The sequence below is a fragment of the Myxocyprinus asiaticus genome, chromosome 24 (assembly GCF_019703515.2).
Source record: "Myxocyprinus asiaticus isolate MX2 ecotype Aquarium Trade chromosome 24, UBuf_Myxa_2, whole genome shotgun sequence".
Lineage (NCBI taxonomy): Eukaryota > Metazoa > Chordata > Actinopteri > Cypriniformes > Catostomidae > Myxocyprinus > Myxocyprinus asiaticus.
Window position 1 is genome coordinate 25,785,107 of NC_059367.1, and position 16,580 is coordinate 25,801,686.

The 16,580-nt window shown below is 35.1% G+C and overlaps 1 protein-coding gene across 1 annotated transcript; it reads right to left on the reverse strand.

Moving 5' to 3' along the window:
• Positions 1–6,824: 6,824 nt before the first annotated feature.
• Positions 6,825–12,328, reverse strand: LOC127415198 (transcription cofactor vestigial-like protein 4). The gene is made up of 5 exons (XM_051653835.1): positions 12,183–12,328; positions 10,274–10,397; positions 9,865–10,102; positions 8,110–8,191; positions 6,825–7,790 (listed from the first exon to the last, which is right to left on the reverse strand). The coding sequence occupies exons 1-5, from the start codon at positions 12,247–12,249 to the stop codon at positions 7,486–7,488; spliced, it is 816 nt and encodes a 271-aa protein (XP_051509795.1). The 5' UTR covers positions 12,250–12,328; the 3' UTR covers positions 6,825–7,485.
• Between the last annotated feature and the right edge of the window lie 4,252 nt (positions 12,329–16,580).

Sequence of the window (16,580 nt, forward strand, 5' to 3'; positions counted from 1 at the left end):
TGTGTGTGTGTGTGTGTGTGTGTGTGTGTGTGTGTGTGGTTTTAATATCATTATGACTTCATCATCAGTAAGGATAGTAAAACCTGAAATTCCTAAAATTGTGGGGAACAGCCAATGGTGCCCATGAAGAAAACTGCTCACTACACAATGAAAAAAAAAAAAAAAAAAAAAAAAAAAAAAGAGAGAGAGAAAAGAAACATTTAAATAATTTTAAATAGACATAAATCAGTTTTACATACTCCAAAAAGAAGGAAAGAAAAACAGAGAAAGAAAAAACATCTTCATCATATAATGTTCAGGATTCCTATGCAATTATTTATTATTCACACTTAATTTAAAGAAAAAGAATTAAATTGTACAAATAGCCAATTGATGTTTAAGTACATTCTGGTTTCAGGATATTTCTCTCTGCTATTTTTCCATCTCTGAATTTGTGGGACCTTTAATTGGAGCCATTTCTTTGTAATCTTCTGCAAATTAGTCACAGTCACCATGCTAAGTCATTAATAGGTCTAAACATACAGTATTGGGTCTTATTTCTTCTGTTTTGTAAGTTATGGCAGTTGAACCCCATATATGCATAGTCTCAGACAGTTTGTTTCCAAGCCATGGCATTATTTCCGCATTGGATTTTCAAAATGACTAACGGCATAGTGATTATTTCCTTGGTAAAAAATACTAAACTGTAACTGTTAAACCTGACGCAACATGCAAATAACCTCATACTCAAAAGTGGTTCACAAGGAACCTGCAGACTATCAATACATCTCTTCTAATTTTTTCCTTCCATCTGTGGCTCATTTATCCAGCCCCTCCCTCCCTCCATTCCCTCACCAAACAGGATTGGTAGGATCTCTCAAAGCAATTTTCTCAGAAGAGAGGAATGTCTGTGTGTGTATGTGTGCAGCAGGTTTTGTGAGTGTGTATGTGTGACCCAACAGACTTGCTGTGGCCTGCATGGTACCTTTCCCATTTCTGTGCAGCTGCCACCCCCCAAATCCTTGACTTCAGCTTTGGCTTGTGCTGCTCTTATTAAAGGGATAGTTCACCCCAAAAAATAAATTCTTTAAACATTTTTTCACCTTTATGTTTTTCCAAACCTGACTTTCTTCTGTGGAACACCAAGAAAAGGTTTAACAGAATGCTGCTTTCTTCCATAAAATTAATGTAGATATTTACCAGGAGCTGTCAAGCTTAAAAAAAGGACAAAAAAGCACCATAAAAGGGTCATTGAAATAGTCCATACAACTGGTGCACTGCTGTATATTCTTCTGATGCCATATAATAGATTTGTGTGTGGAACAGTCTAAAATATAGTTGTTATTCACTGAAAATCTTGCTTGACAGTCATGGTCCATTCACTTTCACAGTATAAAATTTGGAGCAAAACGAAGGTGAATTAATAATGACAGAATTTTTATTTTAGGGAGAACTAGGTTGCTTTAGGGAAAGGAAAGGAATGATGATAATAATAATAATAATAATAATAATAATATAGACCCACAGAATGTTATCTTAGCAAAATTACTAGTGTACCAGTGTGTTCTAGTGTCCTCTGTCTATGTGAATTAATCACACATGATGCTTGGCCTCCTTGGTAACAGCCAAGCATAAGGAACTGGGAGAAGAGGTGCAGACAATTGATGTGTCATCAATAGAACAGACAGTGTTGGTGCTGACTTACCTGTCTGTCAGACCTGTGAAGGTGGGAATGTAAAGGTATGGTTGAATAGCTAACTGAACTGTAATCCTACGGATGTGAGTCAGAAGCATGAAATCTAATTACTGGAAACAAATTGAGTGCTACACAAAACATAAAGGTAGGGTCTGTACCAACCAGAAGCTTTTGAGTAAGATTCTAGAGCAAATAATTTCCCTAAAAATTGATGGCAACATATGTGGACAGCAGGACTAAATTGTGACATTTTAAATAATACCAAGCTATAGAAAGTCAGAAAGTTTTTTTTTTTTAAATCAAATTGTTTATTTTGTTTCCAGGAGTGTCGGTTATTGATGTTTTTGAGACGTTACAGACATTACATCAGAAATTAGCATAATTAATTCTGATTCAAAGTAATGGCCAGCATCATTCAATCACTGCCAACTGTGTTCAAATAAAATTGCATTATAATTCTGAATCTATGTACTGATTACCATTGTCCCATGACTGCTAAACATGTTGAGTGCTCCAAATATCATCTGCAGCCTTAAACTGAACTTTTAATAGGACTTTTGTATTGAATGCACTTGGTTTCATAGGAAAGCTATAGGATGCTCCCTTGCTCCTTATTTAGTGAATGACTTAACCTCCAGCGTGCTGTCTGTCTGCATTGGTCTCAGAATAGAATGCACCTTATTTCCATCCTAACTTCATATAAATCCACTGAAAGCCAAATATTTCAGCTTTTGGATGAACCCATTGATTCTCAGTGTGAAAATGCACAGTGAATATAGGATTTATAAGGAAAAATAGCACTAAAGTACACATTAGTGTAAATTGTGTTCAGCAGCGTGGCGTTTTGCGATAAATCTCTCAAATTTAAAAAATGCCATATCGGATGAAAATAGAGACTAATATTTTGACTCAAACAGGTTTCAATTTAAAAACAAAATTAGGTTTCTTGCCAAATGGAGTTTTGATTCCGTTTCTCCAAAAGACAAACTCCGCTGTGGTCGGCGCCATGTTGTTTAGCCCTTTACTGACAGCGCAGGGTCTCCCGAACTGAGATCAGCTGGTTTAAATGAATTTAAATTATGCATTGCATATAGCGAAACCAAAATACAAAGTTCATGCATGTGTACGCGGGGTCGCACAAGGTTAATGTTGCTTTCATTTTTTTAAATACTGATTTGTAAATATTAAATAATGGCTATATACTGACATGTGGTTTGGCACAAAAAGTATTTGGACACTTTTAGACATGTAAATCACACTAAAAGCTTCATTTAGAACTATGTTCACATTTCTGGGTCTTTTGCAATGATTTTAAACCAGCTGGTCCCACAGTGATTTTTAGTGGCTGCATTATGTCAGTTCCCCTCAAGATCACAAAGTCCTAGAAGGAAATTTACAGACGTAGTTGATCAAATTAACTATGTGCATGTTAACAAAGTTTGAAGACTAGAAAGTGTCCAAATACTTTTTGTCTGAATTTTTGACAACATACCAAGTATTTTAATTTTTTTTTAATTATTATTGTTTTGAAACCATAATTTTTTTTTTTTTTTTTATATATATATATTTTTGAGGAATGTTTTGCTTAAATGTGCTTGTTCTTTAAAAAATGACACTTGGTTTGATATTTTGTTATCTAATGATATGACATTCATATATTTTTAAGTGTGGCTTAAGTATCCGAAGGCCACTGTATATAATTGTCCACAAAATATACAACAAAATTATTTTTGCCCTGAATTGTGTTCTTGGCAAATGTAAGTTAGGCAGCAAAATGGCTCATCTGGTCCACTTCCTTTGAGGTACCACCCTAGACCTGAAATGAAAATAAAATCTACAGCAATGACTGATGCCAGAAGGGATGTGTTTCAACACATGCTCACTTTGACATGGAAAGGGATGGTACAGCCTTTTAAAACCCTGCTTCTCCATTCAAAATGTCAAATTCAAACACTTAAACCAATTTTAATCCACTTTAAACACTGATTCAAACACTGCTTTTTGTAAGGGATGATATTCTGTTTTTACAAGAGCCCACTCATTACCCCACCCTCCTCCCTTTGACTTGAAATTATAAATACACCCCACGAACAAGACACAGGATGAGTAGCCTGAGGGAAGGGGCTAAATTACAGCCAAACTGACATGCATGAAAACAGAGGCAATTTGACAGTATATATGCATGTTCAGAACTTAAATGACAGAAAAAGCATGGCAATGCTTAATATAGTGAAACATATTAGCGTTTACATTTATATAATGAGTAATAAATGCTGAGACCAATGAATCTTTCATTAGTATCAATGACAAATATTCACAATAAGAGTGAATGGTAATTCTTACTTTTCAAGGAAAACATCACCAGATTATTAATTCTCATTCAAAAGCAAAGGTTGCAGCATGAAGCATTTACATGTTTCCATTGATCATAAATATTGGGGGGGTTGCACTTGCTTGTTTTGATTACTGGTTGGGGGGGGTCTACGCCTTGAGTTCAGCTATTGTCACAATAGTGTAACTTTTCCAGTAACGAGCTACATTTTCGAACAAGTAACAGAGTAGCGTCACAATATGCTACATTTTTCACATTGTATTGTGAATGTTGCTTCCGAGGGAGTAAAGCCGAGCGAATAATGAAACCAGCACACTCTCACAGCGAAATCATAAAGATTCGTACAACTTTTCTAAATTTGGCTAATTCGTATGATATTGTACGACTTTCACTACAGCCAATGACATCGCTGAACATCGTTTCCATCTACAGTATTACGCGACAAGTACTTGCTTCTTTCACACACAACAGCTTCCTATCATGTTTACACACTCTACTGATTGTTTAGGTTTAGACAAGGTGTTTGGGTAAGGGCATAATATTAATAAGCATGTTCTTGACACCTCGCACGCGGAACTCACGCTTACTTCCACATTACACATTCATGCATTTGCACGTGATGAAATTTTACTAATTCATACAAACAAAATAATCGGAAATCATACGAAATAGCCAACACGTAAAATTTGTAAAAATTTTCATGGGATCGGGTTGAATCATACACACGTCCTCTCTCTATATCTCTCACTCAATATATAGAGCTGGTAAATCCAAATAATTTAAGTGAATCAGTTCTTATGGACAGTTCATGTCAACGAACAACGCTGAGTTCGGAATTGCATACTACCATACTCTTAATATTTCTGCCATAGACAGATATGGCAGAAGTAGTATGAGTAGTATGGGTAGTAGGCAATTCTGAACTCATAGTTCACGTAAATGATTCACTAATTCACTTAAGCCCTTGCGCAGCTTGAAATGGACTTTGCCTTATATTCAGTTAAAGGAACAGTTCACCCAAAAATGGAAATTCTCTCATCATTAACTCACCCTCATGCCATCCCAGATGTGTGTGAATTTCTTTCTGCTGCTGAACAAAAACAAATATTTAAAGAAAAATAACTCTGTAGGTCCATAAAATGTGAATGGTGGCCAGAACTTTGAAGCTCAAAAAATCACATAAAAGCAGCATAAAAGTAATCCATAAGACTCCAGAGGTTAAATGAATGTCTTCTAAAGCAATACAATTGCTTTTATGTGGCCTTTATGTGCTTTTTGGTGCTTCAAAATTCTAGCCACCGTTCACTTGCATTGTATGGGCCAACAGAGCTGAAATATTCTTCTAAATATTTTGGGGTGACCTATCCCTTTAATTGTTCTGTTTATCACTATATTTCAACTCAGATATATAAAGTAGGATGCTTTCTAATTTCATCAGTTTATATTTAGAATAAACGTATCAGTTCAATATAATATTGCCACCCTGTTTTGTTTAATATCACCCTAATTATATATATACTGTAACTATAAGGTGATATTATTTAATTCTGCAATCAGAACTGAAAATATTTACAAATATCTTCTCCTTTAAATTGTTTCAATGTACTTGTAGTGTAGCTTGGCTGTAGTTTAGCTACTTTACGTTATGAGTATCTTGTTGCTTGGGAAGCTACAGTTTTAAAGGAGCTTCCCCAAACTGGTTTGTATTTCTCCAAAGGAATTTTAGGAGAAACATCTGAGACAAAGCTGATGCTTAAAACATCACTGAGAACTCCAGGAAGTCTACCAAGCTATGAAAGATCAACCTGCAAAATACAATTTCTATAATTAAGTTCCGGATTAAGTTTCTAAAAGTCTTAAAGTTATCCCATTTATTTATTTATTTTGCATTAAAGTGGCTACAGTTTTAAAGGAGCTTCCCCTTTAAAATGCAAAGGTGTGAAACAGTATTATCATAATTTTAACAATATTGTCAATGTTGCTTGTGATATTCTCTGTGGATCTACTCTACTAAACAATGATGTCATCTTTCATGTGACTTAAAGCTGCCTTGAGGTGTCCACATTCCACAAGTACATCATGTTTCTGCAACACCTTAAGATCTGAGCTACTGAGCATGATTCATATTGTTCTCAGAGAAACACTAGACTCTCCCTTGGAAGAGGCTAGTCAAGCCTGCAACAGAATAAAGAAGGCAGGGCTTTTGGCAACAACAAGACTCCTTTTTAACTCTATTTTCAATGGCTTTTTTAATGTACCTTTGTGCCAGCAAATCTTCATTCAAACCAGTTTCTCAGCTTCATGAACCTGATCTTGTGATTGACAAGTTTTGCATCTGATCTCACTGGCAGTTGATTTTTTCTTTTTCTTTTTCTTTTTCTTTTTCTTTTCTTTTCTTTTCTTTTCTTTTCTTTTCTTTTTTTTTTTTGCATACATGCAAGTTGTTTACCAGGTGTTGTCTATTCAATACAAGGAGGCCAAATATAAGGTAAGATTACGTAGAGGCACTGGTAAACAGAGCTTCTTTGTCAAAAGAGAATCTGTAGGAAGTACAGTATTTTTTAAATGTTCTAAGTTTATACACCCCCATAATGATAATTCAGCATAAACGAATATATTCACACTCGACTGATTTCTTCAGTAGGTAAAATTAGATGTCTGTAAGCATTTAATGTGAAGGGGATGTTTGAAAGATTGAAAAAAAGTAAGGTCAGCATTGCTCTGAAAAAGACACCTTTTAAAGGCTGTATGCCAGCCAGACTCCTTTATTTGTTGGCTCTGTGCATATTAACAAAATCACAAAATTCAGCAAACAACTCATTTAAAAAATGTGTTTATTACAAATGTGTACAAAAGATTGCATATACTACAGCTTTAAATCTAAATAGAGTTTGAAATGAACAGCTATAGCCCATTCAGAGATGACAAACAAGCATGTTTGCAATAAATGAAACTTTTTGACCTGCTTTTTTTCAGGGCTGCATTTGGGTTACAAGACTTTGGTAATCTGTCTCATATAAATATACATATGGTTTAAAAGTAAAGCTTACAGCAAAAAATGAAATGTTAATAACAATAATCAGTGCAATCACAGTCAACAAATAAAAAACAGTGGCACCCATAGTGTGAGACAATTAGCTCAACCAACAAAAACAGTGACAAGAAAACAAAGCCAACTCCAACAATGCTTAGCTACCAAAAAATTATCTGATTGTCTGAAAGTGGACTTTGAATATCTCCATGTGAAATCCCTTTAAAAGACATTTAAACTCAAGGAGATTTAACAGTTCCGGCTCACATTCTGCTTATGGAGTGTAAGTGATTAATGCAAAACATCAATTCACTGACTCGCCACCCCATCACAGAATCACCATTTGGCTTTTTACAGCAGAAACGCATGGGCCTACACAAAGGTTCTACATGCATCATGAAATCTAGTCCATTCTGTCATATCTACAGTACATATTCTCTCTCTTCTTCATTTATCAGACCAGGGTGTGATTGTAGTTGGGCTGACTGAATCTTTGCGGGCCCTTTTTGGACTCTGGCTGTAACTGGGTGAGTGGATGAAGGTTGGACTGCTGGGTGGGGATGAGGAAGACAAAGAGGACGAGGAGGAGTTACAGGAGGAGGATGAAGCTTTGAGCTGGAGCCATTTATCACCCAGTGCCTTGGCAAAATGGTCATCTACAGACACACTGATGGAGGTGGCTCTGTGGTAGTTCATTCCAAGACTCCTCTGGAAATGCTCTTCGACGTGGTCGTAACTGTGCTCGGTAACAACTTAAGAGACACAATGGAGACAAAGTTAGGTGATGATACATACATGATATTAACAATTCCTTTTATTTGGGTGTTTAATATGCCTGCATGGGCATGTTATAGTTTCAAAACTGAATGACCATCTTTCTTGCATCGAACACAACAGGAGACATTTTGAAGAATGTTGACGCTGCTTTTTTTTCAATGCAATTAAAGGGAAAGGTGACTGAAGCTGTCAGTTCCTAACATTCTGCTCAACATCTTCTTTTGTGTACCACGGAAGAAAGAAAGAAACATTTGGAACAAAATGAGTGTGCTTGCTACAGCTCATTTAACTTACTAGCTGAATTACTGCAGCAGTCTTCAGCTTTTTTTGTGGACCTTGTTGCCGAGGAAACACATGTGATGACAGAGGGTCGTATCTGAAAAAGACAGAAAAGGTCAGCAAACCCTCATATGCAGACTTTTTTTTTGAGAATTAAATTGCAGATCCATAATTGATTGAAATTTCTTAGCAGAATTTTAGCCTATTTTAGAGGCTAACATTCTCCTTAACATCTCATTTTGTGTTCCACAGAAGAAAGAAAGTAATATGAGTTATGAACAACATGAAGGTCAAAGAATGATGATGGAATTTTCATTTTTGGGGGAACTATCCCTTTAATGAATAACACTAATGGAAAAATCTCATAAACTGGATTGTATCACAAATTCCTAACAGTATGTTTGTGGGGGTTCTAGACTGTTGCTCCCTCAGTCCTGATGCCACTAGCAGGTCAACAACAGCATCGGTGTGTTGAGACTTGTTTATAAAATTCCTCCACCCATTGCTCACATTTTCTCCCTGAATCCGGCTGGATTGCATATCTGAGACCTGCAGAGGCCTGTCCGCACTCTAAAGATCCACTCTCTCAGGAACTTTTAAGTGCCTTCCTGTATTCTGTTGTGTCTCATAGATAGTGGTGAAGAAGAGACTACAGTGGCCTCAGGACAGACTCGAAGAGGTAGATGGTATAAAACACTGAACGTGTTCATTCAGCATGTAATGCTGAGAATGGCAATGAGAGGAAGGAACAGGCACAAATTGGTCTTTTAATTATGGATTAGCAAGTAGCTTTGTTTTTGGTTAGATAGGTTTGTGATAGACTGGGGCTTCAGGTTTCTGCAGCCAGAACACTGTTTAGCAAATACCTGGTCCCCACAGTACTTAGGTTCAGTCAAATTTGGCAGACTTTATAGTATCTGCAAACTTAAATATATAATAAATATATGTAATTATTATATAATGAAAATATAATATATATTAATGTTTTGTTGTAATGTAATAAAACATAAAGAATATATATATATATATATATATATATATATATATATATATATATATATATATATATATATATATATATATAAATGTAAATCTTATTATCATAAAAATGAAATATAATATATAATATGTTATTTTTAATATTTTTAAACAATTAATAATGATCTATCATGTTTACAATAATTGCATTATTATTAAATTACTCATATATACAAAATAAATATATGTAATTATTTTTTGTAATGTAATAAAATACAAAATTTTATATATATATATATAATGTATATATTTTATAGTTATATACACAATGATTTATTTAATAAAATAAATGATGTATTATTTATATATTATATTCTATCATATATTTATATATATAAATATAGTGTATTATATTATAGTGTATTCATATTATATTATATTATATCTTATCATTTATATATATATTATATATTGTATATAATCAAATATATATCTTATTAAAAAATTATATATAATATATAATATGTTATTTGAAATCTTTTTATAAGATTTATAATATCTATTATGTTTACAATAATTATATTATTATTAAATTAATAATATATACAAATAGATATATGTATATATAATATATCATATTTCAATTATATATTTTATACACATATTATATTTATGTTTTTTATATATTGTATATTTATTTAAATATCTCAAACCATGGGAAAACATATTATGCAAAAAAATTAAACATGAAAAAACTAAAAGTTCATTTACCAGTAGTAATAATTACCGTACCTGTATTTGTCTGACTGTTGTGGCTTTGCTTTGGCTCACTGTTTTCACTGGTTCTGGGTGTGGTTTCTTGATTAGGGCCAGAGGCTCGTCCATAACTGGGGTGGAGTACACTGGGCTTGGGATCAGATGAGTGGGACTGGCTGTGGGGCTCCATGTGGATGTGGGGCTTTCAGGAATACTAAAGCCAGATGATCTCCGAGCACTGTTGGCCAAGCTCTTACTAAGGGCCCTCTCCCTTCTAAGACACATACAAATAAATTAAACACATAAAAACTAAATCCTCTTCAATCCTTCATTAGTTACAAAAGGAATGTGGGTATTGGTTCCATACTGGTCCATAGTAAACTAGTATTAGACTATAAAAAATAGGATACTTTCATTGGTTTTAAATAGGTGGTAATAAATATACCTCTCTTCAAGCGTACGTCCTCTGTCCGAAGTGTGTTTGCGCTTTAATGGGGGGGCAGGGAGCATCCGCACCCTGTCACTGGTCATATGGCGAAATCTGTCCTCACTCCTCAGGTTGGGCTGACCTGTAAAGAGAAGCAATCCAGTCACTGATTCCCGTAAATGTGAAAAGGTGTGGCAAACAAGTAAAAAACTGACTCTTAATCCCTGGAATTTCATCACTACTCGTGTATCTTAATTGTGGGAAAAAAACGTTGTTGGGTCACCGTTAAATGTAAGCTCTGTTAAGTGGCAGAGCCAGATCAACTTGCTCTTTGGGTACTTCTGTAGAACTACCCTGCTGATTCACCGCTAACGGTAAATGTCATTCAAACGTTGGAAAACATGCAAGCCAAAAAAAAAAAAAAACTCGGAGACATCTGTGAAAAAATTTGGATATCATTGTTGTTCATACCGCTTTGGGGGACAAAACAGGCTTTGCGGGTTATTGAGGCATGCGACTCACAACATGTTTACCCAACATAACGATTGTAAAAGACTAATCCAAACTGAAATACACAGCACAATTCATATGTTAATATTCTTAACGGTGTCATGCAAAGGTCTCGTCATTATAATTACAGTAAACAAACTGATATATGCTACATGCTCAATGGAAAAAGATAGTTGGTTGACAATGTCAGGTCTTCAAAAAGCTTTTTGAATCAGTTTTGATTCTTGAATCATTAAATTATGCATTGGATTAATAATGCAGGCCTGCTCATTCCAATCCCATATCTCAAAACATGCAATTCAAGGAAGACTTAAATTATTAATAAAGCTTATTAAGAGAATCACACTCTTTTTTAAGTTTGACTAACTTTCTACTTAATTCGCAGAGTTGTGGGGTCTCATTTTGAATCAGATTGAGTAAACCTGCCAGTTGCAGTGTGAGAAGACAGGATATGTTAACATTGACTTTGAACCTGAACTTGGCCCATTATCATGATTCTTGAGAGTGGAAAAGTTTCATAATATCCTCCTGATCTTCTTCATCAAAGGGCTCAGATTTTGTGCAATACAACTACTAGTCACTTGATATTCATTTATCACTCTTATGAGTCATTAACACAATCAGTGTAAGATTATATATTTAACTATTATACCTGAGCAGTTAATACCTTCAATTATTTGACTCTTAACTTGCTAAATGTTTTTGACATTTAAACAAGATCATGAGCAATGGATATCAATTAAAGAATGTTTTAGACCAGTCAGGGCCTATGTTGATTTGATGACGGATTAACATTACGGCTTTCTGCCCGATCATGAATGAATCGGTTGTAGGTGCTATCAGATAACAAGAAAGTTTCTTAAATGCTCAAATGGTTTAGATGATGTACTGCCTGCTGCAATGTTGGCAGAACCCTTCCTCACTTACATATGTGTATATGTACAAGTACACACATACACTCAAAGAAGATCTCCTAAGCAATGGACTGTGACAGGGCAGGCTGACTCTACATGGCAGAGGATGGGGTGTAAACCACACCTTAAACCTTGACTGATGACTGATTTTTAGTGCCTCAGGGAGGGATATTTTTCTAAGGAGTTTTAAGACAAAAACAGACCCACATCCCTTCTGTTCTTTTCTCTTTCATTTGCAGTCTAACAAATAGCCACCATGTCTTCACCTCAACTTCAGATGTTTTTTAAGCTTCAAAAACAGAACATCACTCAACACACATAAGTGACTATACAGTTCATTACATAGAATTCCAATTGCACCTTTTTCTTTAGTTGCACATTTCAGTACATCAAATAATTGTATAATAAACAATGCACTTTGAAATGTAGATCACAGATAAAGCAATTTTAACCTTAATTGTTTAGATAAAACTGCTGGTATTCAGAAATAAAATTATAATTACCCTCTAAGATGTACACTTTAAAGCCACTGCTCATCCGGGTAATGTAGTGGAAGTTTGTGACCGCCATGATTCCAATTCTTCAGCACTGCTCCAACAACAACTTGAGTTTTGAGTGCCAGGACCGTTCCTCACTGAGCTTTGGATTGTCACTAAGCTCAAGTGCCTTGTGCTTTCCATGTAAATCTCTCCCTGGCTGCTTATTGGCTGGTTGGAGGCCAACCCCCTTTCTTTCGTCTGCTGGAATGACCTACCACCACAGGTGCCTTATGGGAGGAGTCACATGAAAAGCTGTGAATTGTCTGCTGTCTATCACCCCCACCCCCCCACCCCAACATAGACTAAAGTGACAGTTAAAATCAAATATTAGACAAATACATAATTAATATTATATTATAATAATAAGACTTAATGGAAACAATTTACAATAAGGTTCCATTCGTTAGCATTAGTTAATGCAGGTATCATGAGCAAACAATAAACTATATTTTGTTGCATTAACTGATGATAACAAACACAACTTTGGATTTAAAAAATGTATAACTATATGTTGAAATAAATATTAATTAAGATAAATAAACACTGTAAAAGTATTGTTCATTGTTAGTTTATGTTAACTAATGTTCAAAAATGAAATTTTTTTGGAAAAAGTTATCGACTTAATTTAGTGTGAATCACAATTTCTTATCTATGAACATCTACATTGACATTTATAGTATATACAGTACTTGATAAATGGTGAGAGCTTTCATAAAAGTGTAGAGATTTGAATCTAGACAGAAAACACTGGCTTCCCTATTTGGTTTATTTTTGGCAGACAACTCAAAATAAAACAATCAGGCTGTAAGCTGGCACTACCCTCCTCTCCAAGTATCAACACGCCAGGGCAGCAGGGCAGAGGCATGAATGGTTTCCTTGTTTTGCTATCACTGTTCTTGAGAAGCCATTTTCTGGCTTAACAAACTTTGTGGATCTTAACATACTTTAATGGATCATATTTTCCAATAGATCCTTCTCTATGAAGGACAATTGTGTAGTAAGTTATTCTAACATTTAAATAACAGATAATTGCACCCTATGGCTTTCACAAAAATGCACATTAGGTTAATGCTAAGTTTATATAGACACAGCTTGTGTAGTGACATTAATACAGGTGAATTTTAAATATATATGCTTTTGAAACTTCACCATCCCACTTTTCCTTACCCAGATCCTCTCAGAATCCACAAACTAGACCTGCTCTGTCTTTTGTTTCCTTTCTAAGAGTCAGCACCTGTCGACAGCCCCTCCCCTGCCCTAATCTAAAATCTCACCCAACTGCATTTTTAAGAGTGTTTAGCCCACCTGAGCTGCACTCATTCCACCATCTTGCCCATACATGCAGTCATGTTGTGAGTTCCCAACCTTTATGCATAGAGTCTTTTCTTTCCACATTTATTAGATTTTTTTTACATTTCTTGTTTGGCTGAAAGACAAAGGCTTCAGAGTGCTGAAGAGAACTTAATGCTGTGCAGTCCTGCCTGAGCATGCTATAGCCACAAACACTTACATACGTGACTGAAATGCACTCCCTCTGGACACACTCAGTGGACCTCATTTGCATTACAAGGAAACCATTACAATATTATATGTGAGTGCCACTCGACACAGCAAAGGATACTCTTTTAAATTTACTGTTACAAATAAATCCAAATAAATATGTTGCCATGCACTAATAATAATTAAAGGGAAATTTCACCTTAAAATGAAAATTCTCTCATCATTTACTCACCCTCCAGCCACCCTCATGCCATCCAGGATGTGTATGACTTTCTTTCTTCTGCAGAACAGAAATGAAGATTTTTAGAAGAATATTTCAGCTCTGTTGGTCCATACAATGCAAGTGAATGGTGACCAAAACTTTTGGCGCACCAAAAACACATAAAGGCAGCATAAAAGTAATCAATATGACTCCAGTGGTTTAATCAATGTCTTCTGAAATGATCACAATGGTTTTGGGTGATAACAGACCAAAATATAACTCCTTTTTCACTGTACATTTTGTCATTGCAGTCTCTCGGCACGATCATGATTCAAGCTCAATCACACTTCCTAGTGTTTGACGCATGCACAGAGTGCTAGATTGCGCTAGTAAGTGTAATCGAGCTTAAAAATCATGATCAGCAAGGAGACTGCTGATGTCAAGATTTATTGTGAAAAAGGAGTTATATTTTGGTTTGTTCTCACCCAAAACCGATCTGATCACTTCAGAAGACATGGATAACCCACTGGAGTCTTGTGGATTACTTTTATGCTGCCTTTATATGTTTTTTAGAGTTTCAAAGTTTTCACTTGCATTGTATGGACCTACAGAGCTGAAATATTCTTCTAAAAATCTTAATTTGTGTTTTGCAGAAAAATTCATATGCATCTGGGATGACATGAGGGTGAGTAAATGATAAGAGAATTTTCATTTTCTGTTAACTATTCCTTTAAAATATTCTTTTGATGAACCCAAAAAATTATCAACATTCACTCACCTTCATGTTGTTCTAAATCTGTATGAATCTTTCTTCTGTGGAACACAAACGAGGCATGATGTTAGGCTCAGTCACCATTCACTTTCATTGCATCTTTTTTCGATATAATATAAAAGAAAGGCTGTCAGTTCCTAATGTTTTGCCTAACATCACCTTTTATGTTTTACAGAGGAAAAAGAGTCATACAGGTTTGGTACAACATGGGGGTGATTGAATGATGACAGATTTATTTTTTATTTTTTCGGTTGAACCCTCAATTGTCTAGACAATTTAGTAATCAAGTCATTCTCAGAACTCTTCACTCAAATGTAATTTATTTTTAACATTATCTGTGACTGTCTGATTGATTGCCCCTCACAGTACCTGCAAATTCACACTGTAATCATCTCCTGTAAATATTTACTGTACTTAGTTGCTACCTATCATTATTGGATTGTCATCTATTTTATAGCAGCATTTCCCAGGGTGCCACACACAGTGTTTATGCACCACTAAACAGCAGTGGTGTCATGAGAAATATTTCACACAATCATTCACGAACTGAAACTTTCCAGCTTGATTAGTAGGGTTTTGCCGAGTTGTTCAATGCAAGGCTGTGTATATTTCTGGATATACTGTGAGCAATTTTAGGCCAAAATGTAACTTTTGACTATAGATTTTAGCCACAGTGCTGACTGAATGTGTAGTGTAAACCCTTGCACAGCAGCACAATCTCTTGTGTTAGGGAAACAGGGACCTCTTGAGGTAGACAACAAGAAGAGCAATCGTTTCAGCACTTAATTTATCACCAGGGCAATACCATATATGTCAACACACTCACTTTGACAAAACTGGATGGCTAAACTATGCTAAAACTGCATTCGTTTACTAGTTACTTACTATTTATATAATTATTTAATTGTTTGCTGTTTACTCATTATGTACTCCTTCATAAATACAACATGCTTGCTATTTCTGATTTACCTTTAATATTTAATTTTAATCTATTTAATTTTTTTCATATTCATGTAAACAACTGAACCACTGCAGAATAAGCATCACTTCAGTCAATGGTTTGCTGTTTGATGAAAAAAAAGTTTTTTTTTTACATATGTGTGATAGGCGTATAGTATGCGTAAATGACTTCTGTCATTTTGAATGGCACAGACTGATTGTCTTAATCATTCGTGCGTTTATGAATGCTCTTGCTCAATCACTAATGGAAGAGCTTTGAAAAGGCAGGTAAGCTCCATTTGTTAATGTAACAGCTCAGAATTGGGGTCAACACCAGAAGTGACAATTCACTTCAATTCAAGTCATGCATACTGTGCACTGTATGGATAAGCTTGAGCAACTGGTTCTACTTAGGCCCAATAAATAATTCCCCAAAGGAGAGGGGGCTTGTTTCCTGTGAAAACATTGTATGCTCTTTATGAATTAACAAACAAGGAGGCAGAGAATATGGAATGGAAACAATGTTTTATACCACTGCGAAGTGTGTGCTTGCTTGTTTGTGTGTATATGTTTCACTGTCATTCTGCTACTAAAACAGCCAGCACAGTATGAGAAACTGTTATGCAAAAAGATACAAATAAAGTCCATACACCACATACACACCAAAAGTGCTTTGAGCAACTTTAATCAACTGTAATTTGCCAGAAGAACCAGGAAACACTGGCAACACAAGTATGATTGTTTCTCCTCAGCAACATCCTGTGTTAAGAATTTAGTTGCACTGGCTCATCATGACATCTACACCTTACAAAAAATAAAGAAAATAAGGCCTGACAGTTAGTCTGTTTTATTTATTACAAAATAAGTGATAAAGTTTGCAATCCAGGCTTGATCTGAAGCTGTAAACAAATTTAATTGGTTTCAGAACTATTACACTGCAATGTAGAAG